The 16729-nt window shown below is 39.5% G+C and overlaps 3 protein-coding genes across 7 annotated transcripts in view; all 3 read right to left on the reverse strand.

Moving 5' to 3' along the window:
* The window catches only part of LOC139947184 (dynein axonemal heavy chain 5-like), a 92443-nt gene extending 86157 nt beyond the window's left edge, over positions 1-6286 (reverse strand). For 2 of the 5 annotated variants that reach the window (XM_071945049.1, XM_071945053.1), the window contains exons 1-5: positions 6012-6286; positions 4978-5063; positions 4229-4249; positions 3301-3363; positions 243-335 (exon numbers count right to left, since the gene is read on the reverse strand). In XM_071945049.1, the coding sequence (XP_071801150.1) occupies positions 243-335; positions 3301-3363; positions 4229-4249; positions 4978-5063; positions 6012-6147 (399 nt within the window). In that variant the 5' untranslated portion in view covers positions 6148-6286. The remainder of the gene's footprint in view (positions 1-242; positions 336-3300; positions 3364-4228; positions 4250-4977; positions 5064-6011) is intronic. The other 3 variants (XM_071945050.1, XM_071945051.1, XM_071945052.1) reach the window with 3 other exon arrangements.
* Positions 6287-7935: 1649 nt separating this feature from the next.
* Positions 7936-8904, reverse strand: LOC139946759 (beta-2 adrenergic receptor-like). The gene has a single exon (XM_071944438.1). The coding sequence runs from the start codon at positions 8902-8904 to the stop codon at positions 7936-7938; it is 969 nt and encodes a 322-aa protein (XP_071800539.1).
* Positions 8905-10914: 2010 nt separating this feature from the next.
* LOC139947345 (histamine H2 receptor-like) lies at positions 10915-11871 on the reverse strand. The gene has a single exon (XM_071945243.1). It carries the CDS (start codon positions 11869-11871, stop codon positions 10915-10917), a length of 957 nt encoding a protein of 318 aa, XP_071801344.1.
* Between the last annotated feature and the right edge of the window lie 4858 nt (positions 11872-16729).

Genomic DNA, 16729 nt, shown 5'->3' on the forward strand with positions numbered 1-16729 from the left:
ATTCAGGTATTGTTTGCCTACCCTGAAAATCACATTGGAAATTTGGTTGGTGATCCTGTTTTTATCAAGGCAAAAATGTCATGCTAAGCAGCTTTGTGTGCTTAGCAGCTATATGAAATTGGGCCCCGACTTCCTTAACATTAGCATTCATAAAATGAATTAATTTGCATTTATTTCCAACCCTTCACATCCAGGGCTACTGACTAAATCCAAGCCCTGAATCACGGACAACAATCACTCACCCCTGTACGTCTCTCATCACGATTTGCCTTTGCTTGCTTTGCCATTTCCTTCATGGCTTCAGTAGACATCACCACGTTCTTTTTGGCCACGGACTGTGGGAGAAAATAAAACCAGATATATGAGCAATCAAGTCAGCTTAGATTGGCAACTACCAATGCCCTATATTTACTACCTGTGCCCACAACATAAATCTGATCTCTTGAACTTCCATTGCCCTTGTTCTACATCAAAGACACTGGACACCTTGGTAATAGACTGTTCCATAAAGCTCCGCCCGCGGCGCACGTGTGAGCAAGAACACGTGTGCCTCTCCAATGCCATTCTGCACAACTCTGGCGAGAGCGCCAAGCATACGCGCACACATGTCGAACCTTATTTTGGTTGCGATAGGGGTTGTGATTGGACAATACGTAATGGAGCGGGGCTTAATGGATCGGTCTATTGTCACAAACCAGTCTTTTCACTTGGTGTATCTCAACATACATGACATATGCATAGCTGTGAAAATTTGAACTCAATTGGTCGTCGAAGTTGCGAGAGATTAAGGGGGAAAAAAACCTTGTTGCACAAGAAAACGATGATACTTCAGAGAGAGTTGTTTCTCACAATGTTTTATACTACCAGCTCTCCATTGCTCGTTACCAAGTAAGTTTTATGCTCACAATTATTTTGAGTAATTACCAACATTGTCCAGTGCTTTTAAACCGGTGCTAAAACAGTGCAGCTTCATGTACCAACATGACCAAGCACAGGGTATTATGATAACCGGATTTTGTTTCCAACAAACTATTTGTTTTGACCATCCATACAGAGCAACCTTCAAACAGAAGCTTTTGAAAGATGAAATAGGATCAGAAGTTAATCTTTTAGATTATTTTTTGAAGAGGGGCGACGGATTATTGCTGATAATGTCTTTTAAACTGTTTTATATATTGAGATTGTGAAGCCTCCCACTTCGATGGACCAAAGGATCACTTTTATGTTTCCATCATGTGTTCAAATTTGAAAGCTTGATCAAAATTTCTTTTACTCAAAAATATTATTTCATGCCCTTGAATTACTACTCATCAGTGACCTCCAGGCACGAACAAGAATTTATGAAATTCTAGACACTAAAATAATTACTTAAAATATAGCCACTGCAATCATGGAAGCTGTTAAATGCCAGCAACAATGTTCTACATAAAATGAATGGTTAACGAACATTCCAACTACATCTACATGTACTATTTAACTAAACAAACAAACCATCTACTTTATACCCCAATTTGCACGTACACGTATGTTAGCTTTAAAACACACCTTCGAGTGCTCATAAAATATTTTAAAAACATTTTTTTTAGCCAATGGAAACACTGCATGGTACACATAATGTCTACAATGCAACAGCTACAGTTTGTCTACCACTAGACTTGGCTCAAGACGTTTCTACATGTTAATATTTCAGATACTGATCGCAATCTTACCACCGGACCGTCGCACTCAAATTGTCCCAAACACTGATTGCGATCTTATCAAAAGCCTGCCCCAGTCATCACATAATCCCACAATAGAGAGCACATTTCCCAAATTACGTGAACATTTATACAACTTGATGTAATGACCTCTTCATGTATTTGAGGAAATTTTGCGCTGCCGTGTAGTGCAACTAAAAAAAATGTAGGAACGCCTTGACCAAGACTACATGTGCACATACGTACATTAATCTACATGAATGAGAATTAACTATCTACCACTCTACCAGAACTTTGATTTTTTTTTTTTTAGCATATTTTAAAACTAAAGAAGTTACTACCAGAAGTACAGAATGGATCTAAACAATATGGTTACTGAATGCAAATTTGTTTACAGACGTAAACAAAAGGTGTTGTTCCTTTGGGTGATGCAGCTCTACTATGGAAAGAAGGTTAATTAGCTGTAAAAAAAAGGTGTGTTAATTAATGAAGCAAGATTGCAGAGCCTGCCAACCAAAATGTATCCATGTATTAGACGATGTAACAATGTAACAGCGTTTAGCCTGCCCTTTCAAGAACCTGAGGTACCCCCCCACCCTACCACTTATTGCCCTGGGGAAAAAAATAAGACTATTTGTAGGAGTACAAGAGATGACAACATGTGTAGGATGTAGGCTTAATAGAACTTTCATGCTTTCAATCATACAAATTGGCTGATTTTTTTCATGGGCAATAAACAAAATCTGAGGGTGTGTTCCCTGGGTCGCCCCGGGTCTTCCCCAGGTGGGTTCGAATAGCTTTGACGTCATTCCAGGGGCTCACCCAGGTCAGCCCTCAGTGCCCTGCTTGTGGGGTGGGTCACTTGGGAGCTGGCCCCAGGTGCATGACGTCACTACAAGAGCGGTGAGTGATCGTTCGTTCAGCTCTTGTCAGGGGCTCACCCGAATGAGCACCGCTAATCGAACGCTAATCGAACGCACCCTGACTAGAGTACAGACACAACTGGTATTTTCAGCAGTGACCGACCATGGACCGACATAACCTGCCCATTTTTTTGCCAGTATCAATCATCACCACAGGCCTGGAAGGGGCAAGCTTGGCAGGTTTCATTTTGCAAAGGGCACTTCAATTGGAAAATCTTTAAGTCAATGGTAAACTTTTGAAGGGGCACAAAGGCCAAGACCAGGGGCAATGCAGGCCACGGCCTTCATGTCTCACAAGAAAACAATAAATCCTATTGCTTTTAAAGTCGTCTTACAATGTAGCATTGTTTGGTCATGTGACATGTTCTCTCCAGCAACAAATTCTTGCAAATCTCCCCTCCCAAAAAAAAAATAATAATAACAAAAAATAAAAATACCAGATCAGATGCAGGATAAAGTTTTTGTAGTACCAAAGTAAAGTTTAATGTTTGCACCTCAAAAGCGAATGCAATGCTTTTCAAGACTAAGAACAGCAGAAAACATTATTGCTTCTCAGATTTTGAATTATATTTATTCTAAATGATGCATGCAAGCATTTGACAGCATGGAATCATGGGTGATTGTGTACCATGATCAGATGATAAAAAGAAATCTGAAATGATTTGATGAATGGAACATACAACTCGACGTAGACGAGGGGTCGATTCTGTTGATACATCCAACGATGCCCGACCAACCGTGACCTGAAAAGAACAATTAGCCCAAGGCAAAGTTTGCTTTTTCAGTGACAATGGATCACATAGCAACGTACTGATGATGACGCCTGCTGGTGTTGTTGTGATACACAGCAATTAATGTTACATTGGATACTGCCGTTAATTTCACCAAACTCTTCCTTTTTCTCTTTCTTCTGTTCTTAAACATTGCATGAAGTGGATGAATTTATACACTCTATGTAGGTTACTCCATTTGCACATGCTCCAAACAAGCATTTAAAATGTTAGACAGGCATGCAACTGCCCGTTGAACAATAAAGAGGAAAATTTTCAAAGGCACAACGCAAGTGCGGAGCGAGGCAGCCGAAACGCCACGGGACATGAGACCCACAATGGTACCCTAGAAAATGTTGAGGTTTATTATGCTCTTAGGTGCATTGTTAGTACATTTACTGGGCTTATTTTACATGATTGTAGTTGTACACTGTTGTTGCCAGGCATATTTCCCCGCCCCCTTTTTTTTTTTTTTTTTACGGAAGAGCTGCATGCCTGGTTAGAACAGTCAGTGCTGGCAAAAACATTTCTGATTATTTTGTTTATGATAAAAAAGACACTCGTGGTACTTTTTGTTGTAAACCACTTAGGCCTACAAGGTAATTTTGTTGAAAACCACTTTAAATTAATGTTAGTATAAAGCCATCATGCCCATTCTACACAGCCTACCAACACTTTTGTTAAATACGATTCCATCAAAGTTCATTAAAAAAACAAACTCAAAAGGCTTTTAAATAGGCTTGAGACTAAACTACTGAATTGTATTATCGCAAATGATTAGTAAAGTCAAACAAACAGCTATGGATCTATAAATGGCTAGCTAAAAAATACCACTTACCGACGGCCCTTTCTGCGTGAGCTGGTGCATAAAACAAGGCAAGGGTTTTGTGGTTAAAAACAGGGTTTGGTGAACCAAGTTAAAGATAAAAACTAAAGAATGTTTTTTTACATTTATAAACAAGACATTTATTGCTGCCATTAGCTGTGGTCAAAAGTCCCCATGCCTTTGACATCAAAAGCTCAGAGAGAGAGCAGTAGCCTTCTGTCAAGGCCACCTTGGCTTTAGCAGCTTTGTAGTGACTGGAGAGGAAGACCTCTTGCGGGAGTCGAGTGGAAAAACTGTGAAGCTGTCTAAGTAAAGAAGGCCTTGAAAAAAGACTAACCAGAGCCCTCACTAAGATTTATATGAACGACCCACAGTTGGCTGAGACAAATGTAATGCTGGTTTCAATCGCAATGTTTGACATCCTTGAAGGCGACAAAACAAAAGACATTTATACTGCCAATTTGCATGTGCGCCTGCTACATGTTTTAGGGCTCTAGCAGGTGTATGGTGAGGAGAAAACTAAATGAAATATTTATCAGTTTATTTGTTCTAAAAATATGATTGAGGAGCTACATATAAGAAACGGCTTTATTGACAAATTAAAAATACTAATTTTGTTATTTTTCATTTTGCTAATTAACTAATTACATGGGAAACTGCATGAGCTTTCGTAGTTACAAACTACTTCATCATAATGCATACAAGAAAGTAATAGTGACATTGAAGAAATTCAGTAAGTGAAAAACGTGAAGTTTTCCTACCGGTGGTGGTGGGCCTCGCCTACGTTTTTCTGTCGCTCCTTCCGACCCCACAGCCTTCTTCTTGGGTTCATCTTTCTTATCTTCAGCTGGAACAATAGATTAATTTAAAACATTTAAGGGGCAAATTTTTTGCTCACCCCCTCAGTTAAAAAGAGTTGTAAACTTTAACACAACCATCATCAACGGTCACCGATCCTACCTAGGTCCATCTTGCAATTTGACAATCTTGTTTAAACTTTTGATCCAACGTCGATTCACCTGTGGGGCAAATTATATTTGGGGATGCGCCCCAAACATCCAAAAGCAGAACGATACAAAAAACACATCATGCACAAATGAGTATTCTTAAAAAGGATTCACAAATGCAATTAGGGCCAATGGTGAAAACAACTTTGCCGCACAAGTTTAGAGGTATGGGAGGCTAAGGTTTGGCTCCGGTTAAATAATCCCACTCCCAGCATACACCTTTATTTTATAATTCAGGGTCAACCTTGGACATGTTGGACGTGACAGACAGACAGGGGTGTAATAATTTATCCCAAAAATAGGATGGCATTGCCATGGGGATGGGCGTTAGAAGGTTTATTTTTTTTATAAAACTTATTGCATGTCAACTTGATGTCATGATTGTTTTCTACTTAAAATATAGATCAATGCTATTATTAAATTAAACACAAGTGATGGGAACATTAAAGGTTGAAGTAAAAGGTTAAAAAATCCCCAAATGTGCCAGCCTATAAAAATGATATACATTACAATGTTGTTTAAGTTTCAACTTCAATTATAAATAATATAAATAAATGTACACAACCTCAGTCCTTACAAAAGTCCAAAACATGTATGACTGTATCACTGTGAATGACACACAAGTCCGAACCACAACACAACAAGTCAACACAAGATTAAATCAATTAAATTCAGTTTATTAATATTACTGGTTGATTTCACCCATTTGTGTAAGTGAACCCACTTACGTCTATCCTAGCCTTTATTAACATGCAATATACATTGAATAATCAGTGGGGCGCACTCACGTTTTGCTGTTGTTATGAGCGGAGGGGCAACATCTTGAGTGTCAGGTTTCGGCGAGTCGGGTTTATTCGACTCTTTCTCGCTTGGTCCCCCATCTGCACCCGGATTTTCAGCTTTTTCTCCCTCACCGTTTTCCATTTTTCACGGCTATGGACTACCTCGGTGCCGAGATGGTCTCGGTCACGCAGGAATGTTGTTAAATTGTGTACTGTCGGTGAATGATAACGATCAAATTGACTAAATTTACACAAACGCTAATGTGTGTTTACGTCTTCCACACAAAGTTTAATCACTTTTACGATTTCAGCACCCCTTGGATCTCAACTGTGTCAATCAATTATAAAGGTTAATATTACTCCGCGAAATATAGCTCTCTTCTAAAATGCGTATTAACTAGATTTATTTGTCACTAAAATTAATTTGTGCGTACATTTATGAGTATTAGTTTCAATTCAATCTTGTAAAACAAATAAATAATGAAAAGAAATGAATACTACTTGCACTCAGTGAGTTTCTATTTGTCGCGGATGAACACAACATGGCGTAGTACATAACATCCAGCAACCTGCTGCCAGTCAGCCAGTGTGGTTGTCTGTCGCCACAGCAACGTTCGCGTAACAGTCAGTTACGCCCTCTATTGGTGACTAATACAACCAATCATTTAACCTATGTATGTAATCAGCCCATGTTAAACAGCTACAAACGAAGTAGAAAATTAGTTGTTTTTTTTCATGAGCAAAAAATCTTAATTGGGAACCAGAGTCGGGCTACACATAACAACCAAAATGAAAAATACCATAATAAATTTAACTTGGATAAAATTAAATAGTGAATTAAATTGTTTAAAAATATTTGAATTTTACTGCAAAAAAAAATGTATCAGAGATTTCGCTAATTTATCTGATTTTTACTGAGGGCCTCGATGAAATATAATCTTAGAACGCCAAACGGTTCAAAACACAATTTAAACACAGTCAAATAAACAAGCACCACAAAAAACACAAAATCCACTCAAAAATTAAATAGCATTTTTTGTTCTCACTCAAGGCGCGCAATTCTAATTTCTTCAATGAAAATGCTACTTAATTGAAAAAAAAATTAGCTGATCAAAGAACAACATTTGTTGTGAATTTACCTAAATTTTTTAATTAAAACAATTTTACCATTAACTGAAACTGCGTAAAATATGGTGAAATAATAAACTTTCAACATTGTTCTCTCAAAATATCTTTTTGTTGTAGATAGGGGCCTCCATCCTTTTGGCAAAGTTCTACTTCATACTGTGGGTTCGAGAGTCGTGACACCGGTGTCATTAATAAGACACAACCGCGATGCTCGTCCTTCAGATGGGACATATAGCCGTGGTCCCGTGTGTTGTTTACTTACGTAAAATAACAGTAAAGAGAAGGGGTTCGCGCCCCCCCCCCCCCCCCTTTGTTCCTGGTCCGATTGGCAGCAAATTGCGCCACAGCACTCTGTAAAACATTACACGGTGCTTGCTTTCAAAGACTTCCTCATAAAAATAGCCCCACACCTTGCAGGAAATACCGTATGTTACAGCGCCAGGAGCGCCACTGAGTGACGGACATGCGCGCAATAATATAACATTATGCTTAACGATGACAATATGAGACTTTGGAACGCTAGGTGGCAGCAGACTTTACCAGATATATGTCCATTGTTTACGTAGTTCTGAGCATGCGCATATTACCGTGAAAAATGGATTTTATCTAGTAAGTCTGCTGCCACCAAGCGTCCCAAAAGTCTCCTATTCATATCATTGTAAAACCATAAGCAACAGCCGTAGGCCTATCTGTAGCTGATAGCTGTAGACGCCAATTTGGACAAGGTCCAATTGTGTGATGAGAGATGACTGCCACTCTAAGAATCGGGCCAACTGTCTCTTGACAACAGTGATTTCGACTTTCACAGTTCGATATCAACTGGTGCCACTGATCTTTTGCAGCACACAAATCGCCCCATGACGATTCTTTTGGCAACCTGGCGAAAAGACTCATTAAAAAGACAGTAGATGAACACATTAAACATACTATTACTTATTGTCAACCATACCACTACCCATTCAATTATTGGGGGAGGGGTAACGCCCATCAAAGTTGTAACTACATACGTGACAAAATTCGGTGTGTAGCAGATGGCAAAAATTACAGTGACAATGAGGAATGTTTTCAACATCTTTTCTTGATCCGCTTGTGCTTTTTTCTGACGGTTACGGTTCAGTTGTAGATCTTGCCGTTTACTGACTTTGATGATGCGATAGTAGACAAAAAACATGGTCGTCACAGGACCTATGTCACCAAAAATGAGGTTCAGAATATCAACAATTGCAGAGCTGTGTTCTAGAAGACATACAACTGGAGCTTTTAGGAAAACACTATTCACTCCAAAGATTAGCTTGATTCCAATTGGCCAACAAAATGAAAAGCACGATGCAAAAACTACAAGCATGATGAAGCGACGTCGGGTACACCATATCGGGAACTTATACGGCCGTGTGACGGCGATATACCGTTCAATGTTAAGAAACGAAACAGACAGAATTGACATCATGAAAGATGCATATGTAACTACAGCAACAACTTCGCAAACGAACTGTCCGTAGACCCATTTTTCTGTGGCTGATGGCACGACACTTTCTGTGGCTGATGGCACGACACTGAGTAGTGAAATGATCCCAACTGTTAAGTCATACAACGAGAGAGTAGTCAGTAGAACCTTAGTACTGTCGGCCAAAGTTGAGACACCACGCACCACAGCAATCGAGAGAATATTCCCCGAAATGATCAGCAAACCAATGATAACAATGAAAAATGTACGGATAACAATAAACGATTCAGGCAAACCCGAAGGGGCTGTAGTTGTCGTAGTGTTCATTGTTTCTCTACTCATCGTTCAACAGTCAAAAGCTAAACACGTTCATCAACAGACAGGTCTTCAACAGGCTGGTCTTCAGCTATATATGCAGCTATCTCCTGAAGACGATCAGAGCATACTGATCGAAACGTCGACTTGAAACCAACGGTTCTTTTCAGAACCATCCCAACTCATTTAGAGATTATCATTACATGGTGTTACCACAAATCTTTCTATTATCGTATTTCCACCATGCAAAGTTTCAAATCATACTAATGCAAAGTTGCAAATCACGGCTTGTCATCAGATGTTCGTTGTTCGCAGTTAGCTACGATATTAGTGTGCTCAGTGACTTGATATACCAACTTGTATGTATTTCTTCCAAAGTAGGTCCATACATTAACATGCAGTCCAGTACATATCAAAAGGACTGCCATTTTTATCGCTATTATTATAACAAGTTTCCGTTCACCGTTTGATGTCTCTGAATTCCTCTCAAAGGTTTTCCCCTTGTCTGAACAAAAACGACAAGACACTGTAGTTTAGAGCAAATTTGAGCGTGCACAATGGTTTAATTAAAGGTCGGCTAATTTTAATAGCAGCCAAACTTGTTGACTTTTAGTTGACTACTGTAGTCGACCATTAGAACCAGCCTCATAACCATGCTTTCTTTCCTGACTGGTAGCCAATTGTTTCTTGCTAACCGTGTAGAGCACAGAAGGGAACTCCAGTAGACCCATACAAATACTCCTTCTACCCTCGATCCATCCGACTATGGAACCAGCTTCCGCTGTGATGTCTCCTTCAATAGCAGCATTCAAGTGAAACTGCCCTACCAGCTATCAGAGGGATGAGGCTACATGTCGGCTCACATCTCCTCTAATTCATCCTTCAGTTTTTATCGTCTATTATCAGTTTTGTTGTCTTGTCGCCACCTTAACTTCACCTTACTTCTTATGCACTTTGCCTGTGACGTCACTTCTGTACCCTCCTTTTGTTATAACTATAATAGCTGAACAACTAAGGATTTCACCATCGAAGATTGAAAACAGCAAAAATATCATGGGGCATTGGAAATGTTGAATGCCAAACTGATGGCGACTAGACTACTTAATATTCGTATAAAAATGGTTCAATAATCACCACTTACTCAAAATTCAAAGGAAACTGTCAAAGCATGCCACCGTTTGAATGGTCATAATTATTTCTGATTGGTTTAGTAAAATCATTAGCTGAAATGTAGCAAACGAACCATAGCATCGTTGCCAGGCAACCAAATGAAACACATTATTTTGCAGTAACAAGGGTGTACTGGGTTGGCTGTGTATGACTATCAATGGTTGGTTAATTATCATTTTACAGTATTTTTTGTTTGAGTTGTCCTTTTTGATGTTTTTTTTTCTTGTCCATCAATTGACTTCTTGCATTGCCATTCAATAGTGAAAGACGCATTCATTTAATTAGCCACCGTATTATTTTGATTTAATTACTTTCTAACAATAATGTTCTGCTATTGAGAGTCAGAGTTCACAAATACTGCCAATGCAAAAACTGAGGTGTTAAAATGTATACTGTGGGTATGGTCATATATCAGTTACCGAAGACAGAATCAAAATTTACAACATAGGCAGTGGACACTAGTGGTAATTACTCAAAATAACTATTATCATAAAACCTTTCTTGATAACGAGTTATGGGGATAGGTTGATAGTATAAAACATTGTGAGAAACTGCTCCCTCTGAAGTGTTGTAGTTGTCGAGAAAGAGGTAAATTTCCACGAGTTTGATTTCGAGACCTCAGATTTAGAATTTGAGGTCTCGATATCAAGCATCTGAAAGCACACAACTTCGTGTGACAAGGGTGTTTTTTCTCTCTTTCATATAGTTATCTTGCAACTCCGACGACGAATTAAGCTTAAATTTTCACAGGTTTGTTATTTTATGCATGTTGAGATACGTCAAGTGTGAAGACTGGTCTTTGACAATTACCAATTAGTGTCCATTGTGTTTAAGATGTACAATTGTATTCAATTATAATTCAATTTCAATTGGCGCAACCGATCTGTTGCAACAAGGAAATCTCTCTAAGAGGATTTTCTTAGCTGTTTGACGAAACACCTTATTGAAGAGGCAGTAGATGATGACATTGAACATACTGTTGCTGATTACCAACCAAAAAAAAAGAAAACTAAGCGAACGTGGAGTAGATACTCCTAATGACGTCAAGGTTTTCAAGGTTAGATGTGGTGTGTAACATCCAGCAAATGTCAACGTAACAACAAGGAACGTCTTGAGAGCTTTGTTGTCATGATTATTGTTTGCCTCGTTGTTGCCATTTTGATTCAGTCGCTGTTCATGTTGGCGACTGATTTTAATCAAACGATAGTAAATATATGACATTGATATTGTTGGAAATATATCCGCAGAAACTAGGGTAAAAATTCGAATTGTAAAAGGGGCTTCAACAAAATTACACAGTTGTAGTATATCATCAAATTTTGCAGGTTCATTGGATGCAACAACGATTAAAAAACTATAACAAACACTGATTATTGCCTGGAAAAGCACAGCCAATATAACCCGAAATCTGGTGCACCACACAGTAAACTTGTAGGGTCGGGTTACAGCTATAAACCGTTCAATGTTAAGACTAACAATCGAAAACATCGACATTGGAAAACACATGGTGATTAATAAATTGACCAGATCGCATCCCACAACATCAAAAGGCCAGCCGTCCAGAGCCGACGCTACAGTACTGGGTAATGCAAGAAATCCAACCAGGAGATCGAATACAGCCAGTGATGTCATCAGAACCTTGGTGCTGTCAGCTAAGTTGGTTACACGGCGTGTCACGGCAATTGAGAGAATATTCCCAGATATAATCAGCAGTGCAATGATGGCGATGAAACAAGAACGGAGTGCGACGAGGACTGGGGACAGACCCACAGAGTATGTGGATGTAGAGTTCATATTCTCAATGGGCATTTTCGTTGGTTGTCTTCAAATCCAATCTTCAAGCTTTCCGAATTAGTTCTTAACCTGTCATTATACGGAGGGCAACGGAGATATCAGACCCGATTGGACTGTGGAATGTAGAGTTAGATCATGTCGAATGATCGTTGTTTTAGCAAATATTCAATCTTCAGCAATATCACAAAACCTAGAATGTTTCCGACAGTATCAATGAGTTAACAGTAACACATTATCAATCATTCATGGGCTTTCGTCGAGTAGGCCTACGTCAAAAAAAATTGTCATGGCATAAATAAATAACCACTCTTCATAAACAAAGAGGATCAGGCTAGAGTGGGCTCTGTCGACTGTTTTGATTTTAGCCCGATAAAGACACAACTTTAAGAATCCAGATTGTCCGCCTCAATAGAATTTGAGCTCAGCCCGTCAGGTCGAAGCCACACACATCATTTAAATTCAGTTAAAATACCAAGTGAAAACAACTATCTCAGCAGCAGGCAAACTGATCAATGACATAAACGATTGAAGTATAGCGACTTTACTATGCTAGTTTCGACAGAACTTTTGTGCAGGCAGCTGTCACTTCCGACAGTATCTCATAGTTAAAGTAACATCAGTTCCAATGCCTTCCAAGAGTAGCCTACTACGTGTCCACACAAGTTCTCATGAGCATCAACTGTTCCAAGACTAACCTGCTAGGATTTACTCTGAGCAATGTGTTCCAGAATAGCCTGATGAAGACATAACTTGTGACGAATCTATAGTCTAGATTACTCGCAGTAGAATAGCGAGAGCAGTGCTTCAGGGTCGAGGACACACACATCTCTCAAACTCTGTTAGAACATGGAGGTAGAATGCCAAGTGAACACTCTATCCCAACAGCAGGCAGACTGATCAATGGCACATAAACGATCAAACGAGAACAAATATTGACAGAACTTATGTGCAGTCACTGTCACTTACAATAAATAAGCCGATGGATTAATCAACTTACCATTAGGCTCTTATTTACCAGCTCTCTGTGAAAGCTATTAGCATCGTCATTCAAAGAGAGACTCATAGCGAAGCCCACAATAATCTGTGTCAGTATTTGTTGACATTGCGTATCAATAAGTGGATGATATTAATTAAACTGGGCCCAATTTTATAGAGCTGCTTAAAGGCAGTGGACACTATTGGTAATTGTCAAAGACTAGCCTTATCAGTTGGTGTATCTCAACATAAGCATAAAAAAACAAACCTCGGTCAATCGGTCATCGAACTTGCGAGATAATAATGAAAGAAAAACACCCCTGTCACACGAAGTTTTGTGCGTTTAGATGGTTGATTTCGAGACCTCAAGTTCTAAATCTGAGGTCTCGAAATCAAAATCGTGGAAAATTACTTCTGTCTCGAAAACTATGGCACTTCAGAGGGAGCCGTTTCTCACAATGTTTTATACCATCAGCCTCTCCCCATTACTCGTCACCAAGAAGGGTTTTATGCTAATAATTATTTTGAGTAATTACCAATAGTGTCCACTGCCTTTAAAGCAGAAAATAATATTGCTTAACAAATTACTGCTTAGCAAAAATGAACACGATACCAGTCACAAATTGTACATGTGGCATGGTATAGTTTGGCTGGTAGACATCATATTCTGGTAAGCATTATTTTGTTGTGCTTAGCTATTTCTTGTGCTTAAGCAGCTCTATGAAATTGGGCCCTGGTCCTGTCAATCATTCATGGGCTTTCGTCGAGTAGGCCTACGTCAAAAAAAATTGTCATGGCATAAATAAATAACCACTCTTCATAAACAAAGAGGATCAGGCTAGAGTGGGCTCTGTCGACTGTTTTGATTTTAGCCCGATAAAGACACAACTTTAAGAATCCAGATTGTCCGCCTCAATAGAATTTGAGCTCAGCCCGTCAGGTCGAAGCCACACACATCATTTAAATTCAGTTAAAATACCAAGTGAAAACAACTATCTCAGCAGCAGGCAAACTGATCAATGACATAAACGATTGAAGTATAGCGACTTTACTATGCTAGTTTCGACAGAACTTTTGTGCAGGCAGCTGTCACTTCCGACAGTATCTCATAGTTAAAGTAACATCAGTTCCAATGCCTTCCAAGAGTAGCCTACTACGTGTCCACACAAGTTCTCATGAGCATCAACTGTTCCAAGACTAACCTGCTAGGATTTACTCTGAGCAATGTGTTCCAGAATAGCCTGATGAAGACATAACTTGTGACGAATCTATAGTCTAGATTACTCGCAGTAGAATAGCGAGAGCAGTGCTTCAGGGTCGAGGACACACACATCTCTCAAACTCTGTTAGAACATGGAGGTAGAATGCCAAGTGAACACTCTATCCCAACAGCAGGCAGACTGATCAATGGCACATAAACGATCAAACGAGAACAAATATTGACAGAACTTATGTGCAGTCACTGTCACTTACAATAAATAAGCCGATGGATTAATCAACTTACCATTAGGCTCTTATTTACCAGCTCTCTGTGAAAGCTATTAGCATCGTCATTCAAAGAGAGACTCATAGCGAAGCCCACAATAATCTGTGTCAGTATTTGTTGACATTGCGTATCAATAAGTGGATGATATTAATTAAACTGGGCCCAATTTTATAGAGCTGCTTAAAGGCAGTGGACACTATTGGTAATTGTCAAAGACTAGCCTTATCAGTTGGTGTATCTCAACATAAGCATAAAAAAACAAACCTCGGTCAATCGGTCATCGAACTTGCGAGATAATAATGAAAGAAAAACACCCCTGTCACACGAAGTTTTGTGCGTTTAGATGGTTGATTTCGAGACCTCAAGTTCTAAATCTGAGGTCTCGAAATCAAAATCGTGGAAAATTACTTCTGTCTCGAAAACTATGGCACTTCAGAGGGAGCCGTTTCTCACAATGTTTTATACCATCAGCCTCTCCCCATTACTCGTCACCAAGAAGGGTTTTATGCTAATAATTATTTTGAGTAATTACCAATAGTGTCCACTGCCTTTAAAGCAGAAAATAATATTGCTTAACAAATTACTGCTTAGCAAAAATGAACACGATACCAGTCACAAATTGTACATGTGGCATGGTATAGTTTGGCTGGTAGACATCATATTCTGGTAAGCATTATTTTGTTGTGCTTAGCTATTTCTTGTGCTTAAGCAGCTCTATGAAATTGGGCCCTGGTCCTTATCCGCAATGGTAATGACGGGTACGCTTTTACAGGAGATTCAGTTGGATACAATGATTTCATTGGACAAACGTGCAGTGACGTAAGCTTTCTGTATCTGTGTTTCGATTGGTCGGAGTCGATGTAGGTGCAGCTGACAAACGTCACCCCGGACCAATCAAAACACCGATATGGAAAACTTACTTTCGGTCGTCTGCATGCAGTGTGCAGTAGGTTGCATTTTGCCCAAGAAAGATTGAGACCGCACTTGCATTCACCATAGACCTTATCGTAAAATACTAGGTAGGTGCGCACTAGGCGTGGAGTGAGGTGCATGCTGGTCCAGCTAGCGATCAAGTTTGAACGCCAGCTAGACCAGCATGCACCTCATTCAACAGTTAGCGCTTGCGCAATGGGTATTTGCGAAAAGGTCTATACTCTACGTACAGATCGTTTTTACTGCAACGTCACTTCTCTCCCGAGGCTTTTCCAAAAAAAGGGTTGAAAACTATTGGAGGAGGCTGTGAATGAAAAGCAAAAAACAGCATGCAGACTAATGAATAGCATGACGACAGGCAATTTATGTAAAAAGACACAGCCACTTTAAAGAACGACTTGATGGATTAATATTGTTTACATTAGGGGTGTGTTACCACTTCAGTGAAAGCCATTAGCAATGTCAGTCAAAAAAAGAACCTAAATGCACCTGGCAATAATTAAAGGAACACGTTGCCTTGGATCGGACGAGTTGGTCTATAAAAAGCGTTTGTAACCTTTTTTATAAAATGCATACGGTTGGAAAGATGTTTTAAAAGTACAATGATCCACACAAGTTTGACTCGAAATTGCGTGGTTATCCTTTTACTGTTCGAACTAACACGGTCGGCCATTTATGGGAGTCAACAATTTGACTCCTATAAATGGCCGACGGTGTTAGTCGACGAGGTAAAAGGAAAACCGTGCAATTTCGAGGCATGTTTGTGCGGATCATTATATTCTACTTTTACAACATCTTTCTACCCATATGCATTTTATAAAAAAACGGTTACAACGCTTTTCAAAGACCAACTCGACCGATCCAAGGCAACGTGTTCCTTTAAAGCCAGGAGCTGTATTACGTATCAATCTATGGTTGATACTATTCTGTCCTACTGTATGGTAACACTCAGTGATTGACAGCGTGAGTTATTGGAATAACGAAAAGAAACGACAATAATTGAAGGCAATAGCCAATAATTGCTGTTAGAATAATTTGCCCCTTGTCGAGTAAAATCACGTATTAATAGACCTATATCACGTAGCCTTGCTCAAGGCAGTCGCATTATTCGCTCCGAAAAGACGCCGCTGTAAACCCCCCCGTATACCCTGTGCGTGGTGCGTGCGATCACACCGCATGACCCACCCGTATATACACACTGTCACATCGTAGGGATACTGTGCACACAAGTCATCCGCACTCGTACCACTAACCGCATGCGGAGGCCATTTTGGTCATGTTCTCTGAATCCAACAGAAGTAACGGATGCTAATATTCATTGTTAAAAAAAAAGAACCATACTAATTCTCCTTCCAGCCTCGCTTTGGTTACATTGATTTGAATGGGAGAAAATCAAGATGACCGCACCATGATAATGGTGTACTATGGGATTGGATAGCTTCCCAGAGTCTTTTGTCGGCTACACGGTGAGTATGCGCG

The sequence above is a fragment of the Asterias amurensis genome, chromosome 14, assembly GCF_032118995.1.
Source record: "Asterias amurensis chromosome 14, ASM3211899v1".
Classification (NCBI taxonomy): Eukaryota; Metazoa; Echinodermata; class Asteroidea; order Forcipulatida; family Asteriidae; genus Asterias; species Asterias amurensis.